The following is a 22,628-nucleotide window of genomic DNA, read 5'->3' on the forward strand; positions in this document are numbered from 1 at the left end:
ATCACGTGGCGCTGTGTGTTGCACTCTCTAGTTCATCTATCGTCCGTCATCGCTGGTGAGGCGTAGAAGTCAAGATCAATTTCACTTTTCTTCCTTTCCCTGATGCTTATTAGTGCCCTGCTTGCTTCCGTTGATTGTAGGAAGAATTGTGATCATATGTCTTCTATGAAATACGTCTTCCGCATCATTTCGTAACCATCCAGGATGATGCTGTCTTTCCAACTCGGGTAATCCTCTTCATGAACATTGCTTTTCTTTCTATTCTCATCAGGTCTCCAATCTTCAGCTTTTCTCACACGATCTCAATTCCATACGTTATCACTGGAGCTAGTGTCATCTTGAAAAGTCTCCTCGCCGTGCTGATTGATACGTTTGAAATGTTTTGGATGCTGTATGAGGCTCTGATTGCTGCTGCCGTTCTTTCTTGAATATGTATACCAAAGGACGCCGCCATTGTCTGTAGTGTTATTCCCAAATATTTGTAATTTTGTACCTTTTGTAATGGCTTTTGGTGTAATGTTATGTTGTCTTTGGGCGTTGATTTCCCACCTTTTCTGAAGGTCATTTGTACTGTCTTTTCTTCATTTATCTGTAGGCTGTTTTCCTTCATCCAGGTCTCTATTGCACCTCCTCCTTTTCTTTTGCTTCGATCAGCATGTCATCTGCGTATAGGACCAGCTCTGCTTTTGATCCTTTGTCTACTATGCGGTTCACATCTGCTGTATAAATGTTGAAAAGTGTGGGACTCATGGGATCTGCTTGCATAACTCCGTTTGTCTGTATTATGTCTTCAGGAATTTCTACGTTGTTGTTTATTCAGATTATGTTCCTCTGTAGACATGCTTCAACTATTCACACTAGTGAGGCTCTCTCGCCGATTGTCAGTTTCATTTTCTCGATTAGCTTTTGCCTGATGTAGATGTTGATTCCCATAGGGAACCTGAAATAATGTCCAATAACGGACCATTATATTGGTATTATAGCTTTTGCCTGTCGATTGAGTCGAATGCCTTCTTGAAATCAACAAATACTGCGTGATATTTCCCTCCTTTGTGTCTTAAGGCTTTTTCTACCTGATTTATTAGGTATTTCACTGCCTGGACCGTGCTCCTGCCTTTCATAAAACCAAATTGATTTTCTGGATTGTACCCACTGAAGGCTTCTAGTAATCTTTCATTTAGTATCTTCATGAAAACTTTAATGGATGCATTTTCTAGTGCTAAATGAGTCTAGTGGTGTTCTGCTCCCTTTTCCTTTGAACAGTATCTTTAGAGTCACTCTGTTCCATCCCTCTGGTATATTCCCAGTCTGTATACATTTGTTCATTAGGTCTTTCCACAGTTCTTCCATCTCGCCAAGCGAGTCTTTTAAGTGTTCCATGTAAATTTTGTCTGGTTCTGCGGAAACGAGAAACAAATGAGGTACATTATTGACGGGTTTATAGGAAAGATAGTTAGTTGCTCCTTTAACCTCTAGCAACAATTTCCCGTTTTATTTGTTGTTTACATATAATGTGTCATTCTCAAAATCAGATTTCAGTGATGTCTACATGCCGGATATGATATATGCTTCCATTTCATGACCAGTATTGTACAGGTTTACCCTGATTAGTGGGTCCCTAATATTGTGGATTAATCTATTTTAGCTGGCAGCCAATTTTTTCTTATTGAGTATACTACTTCATCTAAGAAACCTCATCTGGATATCTGGGGGTCTTGGTTGGGTAGGGTCCATTACCATTCAATTATCTTCTGTAACTGAAATAATGGATTTGATTCCTACTGGGGTCGATGGCATTTAAATATGCTTAAATACAATGTTGTAGATTTCTGGCATATTAAATAACACCCGAGGGACACAAATTTGGACACCCTTGCATCTGTAAAGACTGTTGTCAGTTAGAACGGACAAATAATAATAATAATAATAATAATAATAATAATAATAATAATAATAATAATAATAATCCTTAATGAACCTTCATGAATGCTACCGAATTTGCAAGAATATCCTTTACAACAGGATGATAGTCTCTTCAATTTTATAATATCATACAGCCTAGAGCATGGCATTTCATACTCGCACACATGTCCTCTTATTTATGTTAACTGAAGTGGGAATGCCATCCATTTCTTAAACTACTTCCCTAATGCAAAACACTGTTATAGTTTGCCAAAGTGATTTCAGTCTCTTTGTAGCCAGAATTTGATCCTTGTCTTGTTCCATTTCTCTAACTTTGCAAGCATTAAATACCAAGAGTAGTGAAAATCTTCTTGATCTACTTCTGCTTTGCTGTTGAATCAGTTAGTCCCATCAGTGATAGTCACCTCTTACTTACTAATAACATGAACTCATGCTTTATGCCAGCTTTATAGCACAGTTAACCAGTTTTGTGTATGGTGAGTAACAGATCTGTAATTAGTTTCATGACATTTCTACATTTTACTTTTCAATAATCCTCAGAAAATAAAATAAAAATGTGGGAGTTGGCACTTCAGCCAAAAATCTGAAAATAACTGGGCGATTTGGCCATGTGGTTGAGGGCGCATGGCTGTGAGCTTGCATCTGGGAAACAGTGGGTTAGAATCCCACTGTCGGCAGCCCCGAATATGGTTTTCTGTGGTTTCCCATTTTCACACCAGGCAAATGCTGGGGCTGTACCTTCATTAAAGTCACAGCCACTTCCTTGCAACTACTAGTCCTTTCCTATCCCATGTCACCATAAGACCTATCTGTGTTAGTGCGACATAAAGCCACTAGCAAAAAAAAAAAAAATTAACAAACAAAGAATCTGAAAATATTTCATATAAAGATACTAATTTATCATAAACCATTCAGCAGCCTGATTATTTAAGTAAATGCTGCTGATCGCCAGTAACGGCCTTCTCTTTTTACCACAGTCCATCAAGAGTGACAATTATTCTTCCTTTAATTAAGCGACCATTTAGCGGGTGAAATAGTCGTGTCTATATTTCTTGAATATGTGCAGCAATATGTTAGGAATTAAATGTCTCTTTACTAAGCAAGTTGGTCATGCAGTTAGGTGTGCACAGCTTGAACTTGAAGTACGGACATAGTGGGTTCAAACCCACTGTTGACAGCCCTGAATATGGTTTTCTGTGGTTTCCTATTTTCACACCAGGCAAATGTTGGGGCTGTACCTTAATTAAGACCACGGCCACTTCCATTCCACTCCTAGCCCTTTCCTATCCCATCATTACCATAAGATCTGTCTGTGTCAGTGTGACGTAAAGCCAGTTGTAAACAAAACTCTTCATCATATCTCACGCAACACCTTATAGCAAGGTTATGTACATGTAGCCTGATACAATCTTCCCCATACAATAGAAAAACCAAACAAGTGGTAGCAAGTAATGCCCATATTAAAATCACTGACTCTCATGCAGAACGAATTATGTATACTGAGGCATTATTATATGTAGCCTATATGGGATATTTCATTTGTATGGAACAATTATTTTTCATTTGGAACTCTTCTTTCTAGCTGTTATCAATAGCTTATCCGAAGAACCATCTAACTGTTACAAGACACTGGCTCGTGTTAATGTTGTCCACATATCAAACAATTTCATCGAGTGTATAATGGGACTCATTTCTCCTTCTATTTTATCCCTCTGCAGGCAACACCACTTGTGAGCAGTGTTGCCAACTTAGTAGATTTTCCGCTAAATTGGGTAGAATTAAAAGACTGCTGGTGGAGAAATATATCATGTAGCAGACAGAGGATTTTTCGGCGGTATTCTAGGTTTACTATAGCAGAATTTAGCGTTTTATCAATTTTTATATTTTTAAAAATTTTTACTCCAGTCTGTCTCAGAATTATTCCATATTTCTTGTTGGGAGCTAGCAGTCACATGGGGAAAACATGTTATTAGGATTCAGGGTTATAATATGTTGTCCTAAATTCATAATATGTGGAGAAAGGGTGCTTATTTTTTAGTTGACTAATGACGATAGATAATGTAACTGTGAGGGTGTAGTACTGTATTTTGGATTTATGCTATGAAGGAAGACCATCTAATGAACTGGTGATTCCTGGCCTGTTCTGTGCGTGGCCCATGAAGGTAGGGGATTCCCTCAATTAGCACCCGGCACTAGAACACCTACAAGCTTCAGCTTGCCGCCTTGTAATATTGAATTATTAGTGCATTAAAAAGTGTTTGGAGTGCAGTTAATCATTAATTGTCCGACTCGTTGGCTGAATGGTCAGCGTACTGGACTTCGGTTCAGAGGGTCCCGGGTTCGATTCCCGGCCGGGTTGGGGATTTTAACCTTCATTGGTTAATTCCAGTGGCCCGGGGGCTGGGTGTTTGTGCTGTCCCCAACATCCCTGCAACTCACACACCACACATAACACTATCCTCCACCACAATAACACGCAGTTACCTACCCATGGCAGATGCCGCCCACCCTCATTGGAGGGTCTGCCTTACAAGGGCTGCACTCGGCTAGAAATAGCCACACGAAATTAATCATTAATTGTGTTCTTATGTTTAAAGACTTTTGTTATTGCAGTTATATATTTCATTACTATGTCTAAGCAGAAGAACAAAAAGTATACACAGGAGTTTATAAGAATAGCTAAACCATGACTCGCTAAAAGAGTGGCTAATTGAGGTACCAGCTGATTCTGGTATCTCTAATGAATGGTGCAAGTACTGCCAGTGTACTAAGAAGCCTAAAATGCCTGATTTGCTTCCCCATTCTCAAAGCAAAAAGTATCTATTTGCCACGGACTCTTTTCATCCGAGTGACAAATGAAGTTATAAGAATATTCTAGGGATGTTCCACCAATAATATGTAACATTTATTAAATGAAGACCAGTTTCAATTCCCTGGGAATCATCATCAGGCAATTTGCAGTTAAGGCAACTCCTCGGCAAACTGCCTTGACTGGAAATTGCCTTAACATTGCCACTTTCACAAGATTATCAATTTTGAGACATTTTTTAATTTTTCATTGATGATTCCACTTCAAATTAATGAACATATTTTAACATATTTTTTTTAATATCCACAGCAACAACATAAGAACTTTATAACATTCTTCAAATTCAAGTTTTTATATATTATTTTAAAACTCTGCTCATCATTGTACAATTATTTGTGACCTGATCCCTAAGGTGTTCTTTAAATTTCAACATGTTTTTATGTCATATAACCCATGTCAACCATTCTAAGAGTGTTTTAAGACAAATTTCATGTTGAATTTTTGTTAATACCCTTTTGGTTTATTTATTTGCTTTGAACTGATGATGATTCCCAGGGAATCAAAACCAGTCTTCATTTAATAAATGTTACATATTTTATAGAGTGTTGAATGGTCGAACACCCCTTGATTGATTTCTATTATGTAAGTCAAATGTCAACTGGAAATGAAAGTTATAAATTATGAAATGAAGTTATAATTTAACGTTATCAGACACAGTTATGAATGTGCGGCAGTAGAAGAGCACTTTCCTTAACTACTCTAATGCACCGCACGATAAGATCTGTGGACCACCTTTCTGATCTCGCGAAGAAGTATTCTAAGGGAGCAGAATACACGTCGAGTTTGTGTTTGCATCGAATGAAGTGTAGTGGGATTGTAAAGAATAGCCTGTTCCCTCACCTTCAGAATGAATTAAAAACTGACATTGGCGACAGTCAGTTCAGTGTTCTTTTACATGAATCCACAGATATAAATGTGTCAAAACTGATCATCGTGTGTATAGTGGTATTACTCGAAAAAACAAAACCACATTGTTTCCACTTTCATGGGACTTGAGCAAGGCAACACTATGGCAACTGCAGGACTGAATTGTGTACTTCTGGATGTAGGATTAGATATCCAGAAAATACAAGGATTTTCACCTGACAGTGCATTAATTATGGTAGGCGTCAATAACAGTGCGCATATAAAGCTGAAAGAAGTAAGTCGTCTTGTTTCGATCCTGTGTGTCTGTCAGTCTGTGCTCTTGGTCATATCTACAGCTGCAGGGAAGGCTTTACGCAGAAATGTAGAATTCCTGGTTTTCCAAATCATCATTACACCAGCTGTTGTACAAATTTTTATACAACACGATTGATAAAGGAGGTGATCCACTTAAGATTGTGCAGAAGGCTAACATGAGATGGATGTCAATTGACATGACAGTCAGTTGAATCCTTTCACAATGGGTGGAGTTACAGAAACATTTTGAAATAGTTAGGTTGACTGACAAATGGTTCATGACTGAACTACTCTACATTATGTATCATGATGTCACAAACAAAGTTTTCTTGATTTTACTGAAACCTCATCTAGCGGAATGCCAATATGTAAATCAATCATTTCAATCGAACTCGGTAGATCCTTGTAAATTGTCAAATGATCTGGTTGTACTGATTAAGGGACTGACTAGAAGAACCAGCTAAAAGAAGACTGGAAGGATAGTACCAGCATGTAAGCGAGATCTGCTGAAAGTTGATGTATGAAATCACAAAGCACATACAATTGGCTTTGGACATGAAGTAGAAGGTTTGTTGACAGACCTATTAACCATGCAGTAGTGCAATGTATTAAGTGAATTCCAATTCCACTCAACCTAATTACAAGTAGGTGAACTCGACCCTGCGATCGTTTTTGCAGAATTCCTTAGTGACGTCACTGTAGAACTCCTCACGTTGTTTCTCTCAACAACATGATCCTTCTCTATAGACATTGTACAGATACAACTCTGACTTTGAGATTTGTGGACGAAAGATTTTATTTGCTTTATGGCCAAGAAAGAGAGTTCTACAGTTGATAATGTAGCAGGAATAATTGTGACCAATGGGCACAATTTATAAAGCTCAGGGAAACCACTATGGAGACCAATGGTCAATAGGAACATCTGGATTTGAGCCACAGTATTATCTTTCAATTTTTCAGAAGTGAACGCAGCTATCAATTCACATATTCAAAATATTTTCCATGGACTTCAACCAATTTACTGAATTGCTCTTTAGGAAAATCGCCAGAAAAAAATGAAAATTTCTTAAATTCAAGCATTTCGATGAAAGACAAATATCCTAATCCCTTAATGAACAGAAGTGATAATATAATATAATATAATGTATTTCAAGGCAAACACTTCTTCTTTACCTTCGTGGATCAAATTTCTCTTCTGTTCTGTCCTAGACGTTAGCAGATCCATTGTTTTGCATTACTGGCATTTTAGTCTCTAAAGAATTCTCTTCTCTGATGCAAAATGCAATGTCTAGGGTCTTAGATTGAAGGATGTTATATGTAACATCAGTCATGAAAATATTTAATTAAAAACATTCAGAAGAATATTGAACTGAAATTCTGTTAACTTGGCAAGAAACCTGCGTGCCTCATTGATTGTAATGTTATCCCAGTTCCCAGGTTCCTCCAAAATTCATAGATGAGCATGTTATTCTGCAATGATCTGTACTATATGGCTAGAATAGTTTCACCTTGTAGGAGCTAGCTTAGGAAACCTTTTCTTGAGGACACTGTCCAGCAGGTTGGTTCTCTTAGAAGAACTGCTTAAAAAAAAAAAAAATGCTGCAAAGCCACTCATCGTGCATGATACGGCTTGAGAGAGAACTAAATTAAGCTTGTGCTTGTATCAGTAAGTGAATTCAACCTCAGGAACTGTTCGTTTTAATTTAGCTAGCACACCATTCAGCTGACCTGCAAGGACCACCACTCCATCGAAAATCTGCGCAACTAATTTTTAGCTGCAATCAAATTGATCCAGACAATCGCAAGTATCACCAATGCATTTGCTGTCCTATCAGAACTCACATGATAAAAACCAACAAATCTTTCAACAACATCACAATTATGAACGTATCTGAGGACAATAGACCACCGTGAAATTTTGAAAGTTTGGAAGTCTCACTGATCATAATTCCTACTAATTTAACTTCCCACACCTGGATCTTTATTTCAGTGGTCATTACGGTGCAGATGTTTTGAATTAGGTCATTCTGTATGAGTGGAGAAAGTCCTGTAAATAAACTGTCGTGAAGTGATTGTCTAACTTTTCATCAAACTCTGCAAACATTTTAATTAGTTCAATGTAGTTGCCTCTATTGTTGGACTCACTAGCCTCATTGTGCCCACGGAATGGTAACTCTTGCTTTCTCAAAAAGCATCTCACCACAGTCAGCCGTTTCAGAAATTCCCAGTTTTTCTCAATGGCTTCTGTGTGCCTTAGAACATTTTCCTGCTTCTGGTTATCCAGCTGTAAATCTATCATAGTTTTACAAAAGGTACCTAAGGATATCCATGCAAGGATATGAAAATCTGATTTCTCGTGCCATGCAATACCAGTATGCAGATTGCTTAAATCTGCAAGTCCACATTTTTTGCTGTTCCAACAGGAATTTTCACCAACAAACAATAAGCAAGTCCAACCGAATAGTTTGTTTAGTGACTCAGAGCCATTTAGTTTTATTGTAAGTATCTAGTTGAATGTGAGAACACAATTCATGCTTTCTGTTTTTAAATTTGTGGCTTTAACTATTTGAATCTTTTCGTCAAATGAATGAGTTGTAAATAGCTTTTCAAACAGATTGGCAATTCTATCCGTATATGCAAGAACAGAATAAAACATTGACCATGAGGAATAGCACAGAAACAAAACAACTATGAATGAACATTCTCCACTTCTCAAGTACTTGAGGTAAATTATCCCACAGGCATTGGTCACTTTTGCCCCATCAGGTTCTCCCTAGGGGGGTAATCCATGCTTCCTACTTGATGTTACCTTGAACAATGTGACTTTCTTCAACATATTTACAGATGGCACAGGGTCGCATGTGGTTGATGACAAATATTCAAGTGCAGTAACATCATGCGGAGGGTTTCAGAACTATATCTGCCACTGAATGCAATTTTAAGTTTGAATGCGTTACATCCTTAATTTCTCCATTTGCTCTCTCTTTCTTTTTACAGTGGATTAGATGGTGAGACTACACCAGCGCCACACACAGTCAGGCAACAAAACTAGTGTAGTTGCATGGAAGGTTTGAACTTCTGAGAGATGAAATAAATAATATTTGACTTGAAACAAACTAAAATCATACTTCGGACAGTTCTCTGTGCTATCATAACGCATGCAAGGAAAATGTGCCCCTGCTTCATAGTAAGCTTAGGAGATAATTAGTCAAATGATTCTAGCTGGTTGTAATACAGAGTCATTTGCATTCACACCAGATCTGATATGTGATTGTATGTTATGACAACATAACTGTAACCAGCTCATTGTTGTTGGTCCATGAAATCTGTGAACAAAATTAAATCATCCATGTTGAGCAACAGAAAAGTGGGAGGATTATTGACTCTTCCGTTTGAAGTTGGCTGATCATTGGAGGGTGAAGATATTAAGTATTAATAGTCTTGTATACCATGTTCAGACTGTTTCTACAATGAACATGTAAACAAATTCTTTTTTGAATCATTAAGTTCAAAAACATAGGCCAGACACTAAATAGGCCCATGGCTCCAGCTATTGCAACTTGCATCTTAAGCCACTGACAATATCCTTCAGATCACCAGCTCCATCATAACACTGTCCTTGGAAATCGCTGGAAGGACGTAATACACCAACAAAAAGTTTGAAAAGACTGCCATTTATTGTGTGTCTGATTGTGATTAAAGAAAAATCATGAACAAACAAACATTTTAATATAACCTAAATAAAAAATGAATTAAAATCTGCTCTTGAACAGTGGTGTCAGACTTGGCATCCATCAAAATTGCTTGATATTATGAATCTGAAATACAAGCTTACAAAGCATCTTATGGCTCATAATTTTTAGTTAATTATATCATGCAAAACCTACTAATATGACTCCCTTGTAGTTCACTTCTTCAGGCCTGGATAGTCTTCACATTTAAGCCACTATAAATTAATGAACTTACATCCTCGCTATAAACTCGAATGGATAAATCTTGTGCACTAAAATATTTCAACGTAAATATTCTCTTAATCAAATCTGTCCTAGAATCCTTAATTTTTCGTTGCTTTGCAGTCACTAATTAATTACTGGCATTACACTGTACTAACACATGGTGATGGGACGATTTATCATACCTGGCCAATTTACACAGTGCTTTCTTCCAGTTTTTAAATCCCTCATTAATAAACACTTCATTTCAGCTTCTTTTCAGAAAATATCATAGCTAAACATTAGATTCATATGTATTATGGAAGTATTTTCACAGAACTATATTCCTTTTCTCTATTTAAATGTTCTACGAGCCCATTTATTTCTATTTAAAATGCCAATTACTTTTAAGTTTTTCAATTTTTATCTCTGATTTTGCTTTAGCCAGTTTGGGAAGAGGAAGCTGAATTTCATCTCATTCTTGGCAACCATTGGAATTCACAGTACTTGAAATTTCATATCTACTGATTATCCATGTCCTTCATACCATATATTTATCCATACCAATGCACTTCTAGTCTACCATATTTCTGTTCACAGTGCATCTTATAAGTACAATCCATTAAACACAAACACTCACATGAACAGCCACAAATCAATGTACAATTACAAAGCACACACACACACACATATTTATTGCCATTTTCATATTAAATAGAATGTACTGTGCTATATTTGGCTGCTTACTTCATCAATAATTAGTAAGTTCTTGCTTTTATGCAGGATTGACGGGTCCACTTCTTCCATGATCTATATCTTAGTTAATACGGGTGTCAAGGACTTTGGTAATTGAGGGAATAGACTGGAAACTATAATACTGTATATACAGCCCTTAAATAACAATAGGGTATTAAAAATTCCCTATCATAGTTTTTCTGGGTCTTCAGAATTTAAAAATCTGTGAAGTAAATACTTATTGTCATTTGTGACTTCAAAGTGGAGTCTTCAATGCTACATGTTAAGTGGAGTTATCAAAATTATGTCTATCAATGAATTACTCTAGAAAATTACTGAATTTCTATAATGAAGAAATACACATAATTTCAAGAGCACTCTTATTTTTAAAGTTGGATAAATTTCTGTAATGACAAGAAACAATAATGAAAACCTGACATACCATCTATTGATTACTTCTCACGATGTGCATGGTATTTAGCAATGGTTATAATGTCAGAAAAGATGTACATTGTCACAGGAACAAAGGCATCTTATAACAAAATCTCTATAACAACAATGTGTACAAGTGTGTCAGACAAGTATTTTCTTCTTTCTTTGAGGCTCCTAATATGCCTTTAAAAGTCACTAAATCAGAGATTTTTGTGAGCTCAACTTGTGTGGATTGCACTATAGTTCTCTACACTTCTGTTACACAATTGCAATGCTTGTAAGATTTGAATGCATCTCCACTTCCCCCTTAGAACATTCAAAATACAGAAAATCTTCTCCCATCAGGTCCCTTTTCTCTACGGGGTCAGGTATGAAGTGAGATGAATCTTTGTAACCAGCTTTTATGACCGGATGCCCTTCCTGATGTCAACCTCGTCAGAGGAGTTAATGAGGTGAAATTAATGATGTGATGTACGATAGGACGAAAGGAGAGAGTGAAATCCAGTGCCAGCACATAGCCTACACCTCTTGAATAGCACCGAGGGGTCTGCTCAATGCATAACGTCCCCTTCCGTTCTGATGGTGAACATTTTTCAACCCACGGAACTCAAACTGACTAACCACAATGTCACATCATATAGACTTGATGCCTTAATGATCATGGCCACCTTTTCTCCAATCATTATTAATTGACACCTTAATGATCATGGCCACCTTTTCTACAATCATTATTAATATAACATAATAATTTGATTGTCTTTTAACAAGAAATATCTCCAAATGCTGATTTGAAACTCGTGCAAAACTTCAGTATTGTCTTTGCAAGAAAGTGACTTTCCATCATGTGGTAAAAATAAATAAGCAATTGAATAATACCAAGTGAAATACAGTGAGTTCATATAAGTGGGTTGTTTTGGTCAATATATTGGTTGTTCCTATTTCCTCCCTTCGAGAAGAAGAAAGGAAGAATTAACACAGCTTACATTTATGGAAGTGGGATGGAATTTCCTCCCTACAGGAGAAGAAAGGAAGAAGTAACACAGCTTATATTTATGGAAGTGGGATGCAAAGTCTTTGAAGCTCTCTTTGAAGTTGTCTCAGTCCACAAATTTGTTCCAAATGTACCACTGCCATGTTGTAGTGAGATATGTCATAGAGAAAATGTTTTATGCAGCTCCATATACTTGCAATGATGTTTACATTTATATTTGAACTAAACTATGCCCTTTTCACACATTTCTTTCCCATCTTATGTCAGAGTTTAATCCTGTTGTTTATCTTTAGCCTACAGTCCATTGGAAAGGTGTATATAGGAATTACAATAATGATTCATTGATGAAACTGTGACAAGATATCAGTACTGAATATATTTCAGAACTGTTAGTCAAAACCCTTTTGTATTAAAAATACGTTCACCGATTAACAGTACATAGCTTTCATTGGAAGTCTCAATCAGCCGTCTATTTTATCTGACAACTGAAATGGTCAGTTTCCATTAAGACCTTGCCTACTTGTTGGGCTGTATGCCAATCTTCACTTTATTCTGGATTTTTGTACATGCCTGTATAGACTTGCAAATCTCAACATAGCATAAATGTAACACAATGTCTTCAGACACAGAAAAATACTCTTCATTTATAAAAAATTGGATACCGACTGAATTCAGTTATCACTTAAGCCTATCTTGTTAGCAACTGCTTCATTTCTTGCCTTCGTTGAACAGAAATGCTGATCTGCTGAGTGTAAGCTTTACTGATTTTAGTTCATGACTCTCTACTTCCTGTATGTTCTGTACAAGGATCAATTTACTGCAGCCTTCATACCTAAATATATTTTCTGTATCAACAATACAAGAGACAATCTCTTAATCAGAAATCTGTATATGCATCCAATATGCTATATACCATAGATCATAATTTCAAGTTCTATGTCGTTCTTATCGCTGTCTGAAGCGAGAACAATTTATAGGTATATGTGATTTAGAGTCATATCTTGATTTCTATGACTGTACAGTATGGTACTGTTAAAGGAAATGTTGGTGCCAATGTAGGCAGCAGATGGGACATAAATATTCCTTCAGATAAAATTATTCCGAGATTGAATAGTATGGAAGGACTATGAAATGATTATTACAATATTCTGACTAGGATACAGTTTCCAGGATATGTAGGGTTTATAACAAATACATGCCAAGCTGATGAAGAAAATGATGGTTGTAAGCTGACATGAACTACTGGCCTTTTTTGTATCATATGCAGATCCTTCACTCAGTGTAATGGAGCATGGAATGAGTTTAACAAATGGCATACTTATAAATCCCTTATTCCAAGCTATCTAATCAGTTCCATATCATTTTCTCCCTATATCTTTGGGCCATTCTATGAAATTTACAATAGGCCTATATCAAACATCAGTCTCTCAAAGATGTTTCAGTTTCAGGTCAAATTTACTGGTCAAATATATGTATATTTTTTTAATGTATGGTACTATTCCTCGCAAGCACTGGACTTCATCTCTCAGTGGGGTTAGATTCATTTAATTACAAAGTTAAACTTGTATATATCCTCAGACTGATATAAGTTCCTCTGAAGTATCACTTCTGTTTAAATTGATGCTTTCAGTGAGCTGCTCTGGTAGTAAAATTGGAAATATGGCCTTCATTCTCTGGAATGTTTCACACCCAATGAATATTCTCACTAATAAAATGTCTGTTATGAATCAGAGGGTTGATCATCATAATTAACTCCTGTATTATAGTACAGTACTTCTGATCCATTGTCATTTTCTTGTATGTTAGAAACAAATCACTTAATAAATATAGAACATACAAGTGCAAGGAACAATTTTCAATTCAATATATGTGGGTTTACAAGCTAAACATACTAAATCAGTTTTTTGAGCTTTTGACACTTTCACACTACCCTAAGTGATTACTTCTGCTCTATCCAATGGTGATATCCACTGTCATATTAGGTCTTTTGGTTACTGAATTTTGTAATTTTCATTTTCCTGCCAAGTCTAAAGAGAGGAATTTCATTCAGGTAAAATACATTAATGTAATTTCAGCTCCACAGCACTGTTATAGTTGCTCAATGAAACTCTGTGTATAATTTAAAAGTGAAATATTCTTATTATTCAGAGTGCAGAGACTGCAGTGAAAGGCTGTGTAAACCTTCAAACCTGTTTTACTCACAAATATGATTTCTGACTTAATGTATTTTGCTTGGAAAACTATAATATAATTTCAGAAAAAATTGCACTTTCCCAGTATAGTGCCAATATGAAGTTTGGCATGCAAGGTTAATCTAAAAGATGCTCAAAATATATTTCCAAGGAATGGAACTGTGATAACTCCAAATACTGGAGAACTGAAAGTCAACCTTTTAGTTTCTTTTAATCTTAAATTATTCCAGCAAATCATTACCTTGTGTCTTTCTACCTTTCCCATTCAAATTTTCTACAGAAATTTCGAAATATGTGGAAAAGTATCCTGCTTCCAAGTTTACCTCACTTAACCCTCATGAAAACCATCAAGACTTCACTATGAAGAGTAATTTTTTTCTGAACACTGAACTAAAAGTGATAAAATGCAGTATTTATGAACACAGAACTTTATATATGCCATGCACAGTGGGAACTCATAAAATAAAGGATTTTTCTTAAAATGATCATGTTAATAACTCAGAGTCCATGTGTTTTACAAGTCTCATGAAGTAAGTACTAATTTATTTGTGATTTGGTAGGTTTCCAAAGCCTAAATAAGTTGCTTCATTGCCACTAATGCATTTTAATAAAATGAAAGAGAACACTCTGTAATCAATCTGTTTAAACCCACAATCCTTTTATTTTCTGATTACTTTTTAATGCTATTATACTCAGCAAGTAATAATAATATTCTTTCAGAATAATTCCAACAGCATAAAAACAAAGCTAGAAAGTACTGGTATACAAAAAGGAAAAGAAGTGAACTGTTTGCAATCATGCATTGTAAGTTCATTGTAAGTTTCTGGGGTACTCACCTCTGCTTCATAGCCCTCTCTCATGTTATATGTTAAGTCTTGCTTTATATCATGAACAAACTCTTGCTGATATTCTGGATACAGTCTCAGAACTTCTATTAGGCCTTGTATATTTATGCACTTGAGGTCACAGTAGGTTAGTGCTTTCACATCACAGCTCGATTTAGTCAGAATATCACATGTACTGACTACAAGGCCATTACTTGAAGGCTGTAGATACATACTTATATCTGTGCCAAATAAGTCACCTTTACCTGAAAGAAAAAAATTTATGAAAAAGAGCATTCCAATAATGCATTTCACATCTAAGTGATGATAGATATGCAGTTTTACAGGGTGAACCAGGAAAAACTAGCGCATCTTCACTCACTTCACTCAAGTCTGCATACAAAGAAGTCCAATGCTGACATCACACTACTCCCTTTGTTTGGGCTAACATCTTGAAAGTGAAGTAGGTATAGGTCTTGGATGCTGTACAGGAAATCTGAAGATTATTATATACTCACTGATTAGACAATGTGCTGGAAATGGTCTCCTTGTGCCTCAATGCACCTTTGTGCATACCTTAGCATACTGTCATATATTCCAGTCAATCCAATTAGCATCCATTCTTTGAAGTTCAGTCCCAATATTTTCTTTCAGATCTTGCAGAGTTCTTATATTATATGAACACACTTTCCCTTTCAAAGCACTTTACAGATAAAAGTCACACATGGATATGTCTCGCGATAGTGGTGGACACAAACCTTTGCTAACAGTTTGTTCTTCAGTGAATAGTTCATTAATACTTCTCCTGTCAGTGACAAATGAGAAGTGTGACAAGTCACCCTGTTGGAAAAACATGCATTCGTATTCATCAGACATCAGTTGTGCACAGAATCCCTCAATAATTTTCATGTATTCACGACTGTTCATTGTCTGAAAAAATATGGGTGTCACAATACTGTAGGTGTTGGGGAAACTTCATACCACACCTTCATTTATTTATTTATTTATTTATTTATTTATTTATTTATTTATTTATTTATTTATTATTATTTATTTTTATTTTTGTGAAGGGGTTGTTGATGGATAATGTGGCTGTGAGGATTGTTGATTGAACAGTATCTGGTGATTTTAGCATTCACATCTCCTGAGGGATGAAACCAAGCATCATCCATCATGAAATAAAGCATCGGATCTAACAGTTTGTTCAGAATTGTTACCAGGAGCCAGGTGCAACAACACATGTATTTTCTTTGTCTCCCTTCTGTAGCTCACGCACTTGACATTTTGTAGGGCTTTGTGCGTAGAGTGTGAGTAACATTTTGATACGAAATGTGAGAAACTTGCACTTGTACTGAAAGTTACGCGTTGACTTTTTTGAGCTTCTAAGCATCTGTGCTTGAATTTCCCCAACCACAGTAGACATAAAAATGGAGGGAGTGATGTTTCATTCATGTTTGTAACAGAGACAGTTGAACGCCACTTATTCACTAAATATTTGTTAGAACAACAACACAAGGAAATTTTGTTGTAAACTCTTCTTGTGTTTCCTTAATGAAACTGGTAGGCACATACAGATGGGCATTGCTATTCTTTGCTGAAAAGAATACATCTTGCACGGCACAGCTGGAAATATGTCCTAATGACACAGTTCACTTCCTCGAAGTGATGACAAGGATGTTGCAATTGGCTGTGATAACACAATTCCTTCCTTTGGGGTAACGTCAGTGTTGGCATTGCTTGTATGCAGACTGCCGGGCTAAGTAGTTCAGGTGGCCTTCTGAGCCCAACTTGGCAGGTTCGATCCTTGCTCAGTCCATTGGTACTTGAAGGTGCTCAAATACGTCAGCCTCTTGTCTGTAGATTTACTGGCATGTAAAAAACTCCCGCAGGACAAAATTCTAGCACTTACATGTTTCCAAAAGCCATAATAGTGTAGTTAGTGGGACATAAAACCAATACCATTATTACTGTATACAGACTCAAGTGAAACAATCGGGGATGGGCTGGTTTTTCCAAGGCCACCATGTATCCTTGGCTTAATGCTGTGAAGCAGTTGGCAAGAACTCTGTTACAAGAAAATAAAGATGCAATGGGTGCTCTACATAAAATTTATGATAAATTTGGTTGATTTATGAAACAACCAGGAGTCCATCAGAAACAATATTTAGTCAGAACAGTTTTAAGATAGGAACTGAATAAACTAGAGACAGTCTTTTGATTATCTTTGGAGCAGTATATTGGAAGCATTAAACAGCAAACAAAAGCTTCTTGAACTAATCTAACATCACATTGTTTTTAAAATTCACAATGTGATTTGTAATAGAGAAATTAAATCAATTTTAAGGCTCTGAATAGTGGCAATTCTAAGAGGAATATTTTGAGTGGGTCCAAATTTAGAGTTAATTGCATGCTCATTTGAATACAAATTTAAAAACAGTATAATTTTTAATATGTCATTATTGCATTCACACTATCAGACTTCAGTATTTAACAGAATGGTTCCAATATTTTCCCCCAAAAAATGCATTGTCTTATTTTTAGAAAATGTATTATATTAATAAGATTCCATTTTTTAAGCTCTTTGGAATCATGCTTACTACTGCAGTGAGGTCCATTTTACTCTGTTCTTGTTATTTTATTGCTAGAAACACTATCAGAGACATAAAGTCTCAAAGTGTTTGTACTTTTTCTTAGACAGAATTTTAATTAAAAATGTACCTAGTAAATTATGTTGTAAAATTACAAAATCAACTTCAGTAACAAAGAATAAGATAGTAGCAGAAGAACATACTAATGAACTTTGAAAGTATACTGTTTTGCAGTACAGGTTTCTTGACCTCTAACTGCTAAAGTCTAAATCATTATCACGATAACACAAGTCCCACAGAACAAGTCATTAAAACAGATTTCCATAACTGTATGCCACGTGATGCACCCATAATGTCAGGTGTGTGAATCCCCAAGGTTTCAAATTATAGATGATTATTTTATGCAAATATAACACTAGTGATTATGCAAGTGAAGCAATGCAATGGAAGGCTGGGAAGGTGGACGTAGAACTCTGTTCACTTCATGGCAATAGAACTTTTTGTTATACAGGTGTCCAATAAAATGAATTTGAACAGTTGTGTATGCTGTGTTGAAGCAGTGACAACATGCCTACAACAGCAGCAGCAGCATGGTGCATGGCAATGAGGATGTTTATGTTTCTGTTAATAGAAACTGCAATTGTGGTTAATCACTTTTTGAGAATCAATGCAATTAGTAGAAATTACATTAGTACATTCTCATCAAGGGCATTTATTTTCTGGGTGGTTTCCATGTTGTTAATTTTTTTTTTAAGTTATGAGATTGTTCATCATTTGAAAAGCTCGGATATTTGGGTGGGTCCAGACCCTCCCAGCCAACCTGCTGGAATCACCACTGCTTTTGAATACCAAGAGAAGGAAAAGGAATATGAAAAGGACTATCAGCCAATCTAATATTTCTAAACTTTGACTGAAGCACAGATGCACAAATTACAAGCAGCCAGAAATTCAACATGCAAATGCTAATTAGCTTTGATATGCAGGGAAACCATATGAAGAGATTTTTGATAAATTTGTCTTCCGATAATATCTCCAAACTTCAGATGATAATCACTGTGATTATGTGACCAAATTTTATAGAGGAGATCTCAGCTCGACAGAACTATTCATAAAATGTTCCACTTTTAAGTCATAATTGATGATGGATATTAAACCTGCAATGACATTACGCTAAGCACTATGCATATTGGTAACTTTATTAAAGACTGGAAAGTGCTGGAGGAACCATCATTGGCAGACCACCAGCACATCCAATTTGCAATAGATGTGTGACTATGTAGGACTGAGATGTACAGAGACCCAAAAAGAACTAACTGGGATAGATACAGAGAAGTTCTAGGGAAGGCTGTACAAAAAATTCCAACTAACATGAGAGGACAGAAAGAATTGGATGAGGCAGTGGAACTATTAGAAGACTCCATAATAGATTCATTCCATGAAAACTGTCCTCTCAAAGAAAAGAAAAACACTAAAAAAGTAAGGTGGTGGAACAACAAACTAGCGAAAGTGAAAAATAGAGGTTAGGATGTTGTATAGAATATCATCCAGAAATGGTATGTGGAACGTATATCATAGGAAACTCACTGAGTATAACCTAGAGATACAGAAAGCAACAAGAAAATCTTGGAGACTGTTCTGTGAGAAAGTGAAATCACACACTAAAACAGCAAGGCTCCAGAAGATTCTGAAAGCAACCCATATAAATCAAGTGGGGACACTGGAGAAACCTGGTAAGACATTTACTCAGGCGGGTAAGGACACGCTGGAGACACTAATGGTGTGTCACTTTCCTGAGGCTGAAGAGATGACAGAAGAAGAAACGGTTGGAACAGAGACCGGAACTCGAAGAGCACACTGGAACTGTGCCAACAGAATAATAAAACATAACCATGTAAAATAGACAATTTATCAATCAATCAATCAATCAATCAATCAATCAATCAATACTGAACTGCATTTAGGACAGTCGCCCAAGTGGCAGATTCCCTATCTGTTGTTTTCCTAGGCTTTTCCTAAATGATTTCAAAGAAATTAGAAATTTATTGAATGTCTCCCATGGTAAGTTATTCCAATCCCTAACTCCCCTTTCTATAAATGAATATTTGCCCCAATTTGTCCTCTTGAATTCCAACTTTTTCTTCATATTGTGATCTTTCCTACTTTTATAAACGCCACTCAAACTTATTCGTCTACTAATGTCATTCCATGCCATCAACATTTTAAAAGATATTCGCCACATGAGTTTCGGCAATAAAATGTTAGACTGAAGAAGATTTTAGACAAAAAGTGTTAGCTTAAGACATAGTTTTATTGTTGTGTGACTTTTAAAATGTTATAAGATTATCAATTAGTTTTATAGGAGTAATCTTGAACCAAAAGAATTGTTTTATGATCTTATACAATCTTAGATTAATGATAGTTTGGCTGATGATGCTCACGAGAAGGAGCGAAACATGTACCATATAAACATCATAATAAATATGTAAGTTTGTAATATATTTTTATTGTATTGAGAAGGTGGCAATTGGCAAAACTAAAGGAATTGTATCACATACCACTTAGTCGAGCAGCTCTTCATCTTTCTCTCAATTCCTGCCAACCCAAAATTTGTAACATTTTTGTAACGCTACTCTTTTGTCGGAAATCACCCAGAACAAATCGAGCTGCATTTCTTAGGATTTTTTCCAGTTCTTGAATCAGGTAATCCTGGTGAGGGTCCCATACACTGGAAACATACTCTAGTTGGGGTCTTACCAGAGACTCCCTTACATCCTTACTACAACCCCTAAACACCCTCATAACCATGTGCAGAGAGCTGTACCCTTTATTTACAATCCCATTTATGTGATTACCCCAATGAAGATCTTTCCTTATATTAACACCTAGATAATTACAACGATCCCCAAAAGGAACTTTCACCCCATCAACGCGGTAATTAAAAATGAGAGGACTTTTCCTGAAACTCACAATCTGACTTTTAATCCCGTTTATCAACATACCATTGCCTGCTGTCCATCGCACAACATTTTTGAGATCATGCTGCAGTTGCTCACAATCTTGTAACTTATTTATTACTCTATAGAGAATAACATCATCCACAAAAAGCCTTACCTCCGATTCCACTCCTTAACTAATATCATTTATATATATAAGAAAATATTAATGTCCAATAATACTGCCTTGAGGAATTCCCCTCTTAATTATTACAGGGTCAAATAAAGCTTCACCTACTCTAATTCTCTGAGATCTATTTTCTATAAATATAGCAACCCATTCAGTCACTCTTTTGTCTAGTCCAATTGCACTCATTTTTGCCAGTAGTCTCCCATGATCCACACTATCAAATGCTTTAGACAGGTCAATCGCGATACAGTTCATTTGACCTTCAGAATCCAAGATATCTGCTATATCTTGCTGGAATCCTACAAGTTGAGCTTCGGTGGAATAACCTTTCCTAAAACCGAACTGCCTTCTATTGAATCAGTTATTAATTTCACAAACATGTCTAATATAATCAGAAAGAATGCTTTCCCAAAGCTTACATACAATAAACATCAAACTTACTGGCTTGTAATTTTCAGTTTTATGTCTATCACCCTTTCCTTTATACACAGGGGCTACTATAGCAACTCTCCATTCATCTGGTATAGCTCCTCTGACCAAACAATAATCAAATAAGTACTTCAGATATGGTACTATATCCCAACCCATTGTCTTTAGTATATCCCCAGAAATCTGATCAATTCCAGCCGCTTTTCTAGTTTTCAACTTTTGTATCTAATTGTAAATGTCCTTGTTATCACATGTAAATTTTAATACTTCTTTGGCCTTAGTCTCCTCCTCTATCTGGACATTATCCTTGTAACCAACAATCTTTACATACTGCTGACTGAATACTTCTGCCTTTTGAAGATCCTCACATACACACTCTCCCTGTTCATTAATTATCCCTGGAATGTCCTTATTGGAACCTGTTTCTGCCTTAAAATACCTACACATACCCTTCCATTTTTCACTAAAATTTGTATGACTGCCAATTTTGCTTGCCATCATGTTATCCTTAGCTGCCTTCTTTGCTAGATTCAATTTTCTAGTAAGTTCCTTCTATTTCTCCTTACTTCCACAGCCATTTCTAACTCTATTCTTTTACAGTCAGCACCTCCTTCTTCGTCTCTTTATTTCTCTATTATAATAAGGTAGGTCTTTACCATTCCTTACCATCCTTAAAGGTACAAACCTGTTTTCGCATTCCTCAACAATTTCTTTAAACCCATCCCAGAGTCTGTTTACATTTTTATTTACCATTTTCCACCGATCATATTTACTTTTTAGAAACTGCCTCATGCCTGCTTTATCAGCCATATGGTACTGCCTAACAGTCCTACTTTTAAGACCTTCCTTTCTATCATATTTATTTTTAACTACGATAAAAACAGCTTCATGATCACTAATACCATCTATTACTTCAGTTTCCCTATAGAGCTCATCTGGTTTTATCAGCACCACATCCAGGATATTTTTCCCTCTGGTTGGTTCCATCACTTTCTGAATCAGCTGTCCTTCCCATATTAACTTATTTGCCATTTGTTGGTCATGCTTCCTGTCATTTGCATTTCCTTCCCAATTGACATCTGGCAAATTGAGATCTCCTGCTACAATCACATTTCTTTCCATGTCGTTTCCCACATAGCCGACTATCCTATCAAATAATTCCAAATCCATGGCAGTGCTACCCTTTCCCGGTCTGTACACTCCAAATATATCAAGTTGCCTAATATCTTTAGAAATGAGCCTTACACCTATAATTTCATGTGTCTCATCTTTAACTTTTTCGTAGCATACACATTCCTCTTTCACCAGAATGAATATTCCCCCTCCCACCATTCCTATCCTATCTCTACTATACACACTCCAGTGCCGTGAGAAAATTTCTGCATCCATTAGGCCTGTATCATTTTTCAGCCATGATTCAACTCCTATT

At 36.2% G+C, this 22,628-nt stretch overlaps 1 protein-coding gene across 1 annotated transcript in view; it reads right to left on the reverse strand.

Moving 5' to 3' along the window:
• The window catches only part of Elk (Eag-like K[+] channel), an 826,503-nt gene that overhangs the window by 76,233 nt on the left and 727,642 nt on the right, over nucleotides 1-22,628 (reverse strand). The window contains exon 10 of the mRNA XM_068226348.1: nucleotides 15,072-15,325. Within this exon, the coding sequence (XP_068082449.1) occupies nucleotides 15,072-15,325 (254 nt within the window). The remainder of the gene's footprint in view (nucleotides 1-15,071; nucleotides 15,326-22,628) is intronic.

This window comes from Anabrus simplex, chromosome 2 (assembly GCF_040414725.1).
Source record: "Anabrus simplex isolate iqAnaSimp1 chromosome 2, ASM4041472v1, whole genome shotgun sequence".
Taxonomy (NCBI): domain Eukaryota; kingdom Metazoa; phylum Arthropoda; class Insecta; order Orthoptera; family Tettigoniidae; genus Anabrus; species Anabrus simplex.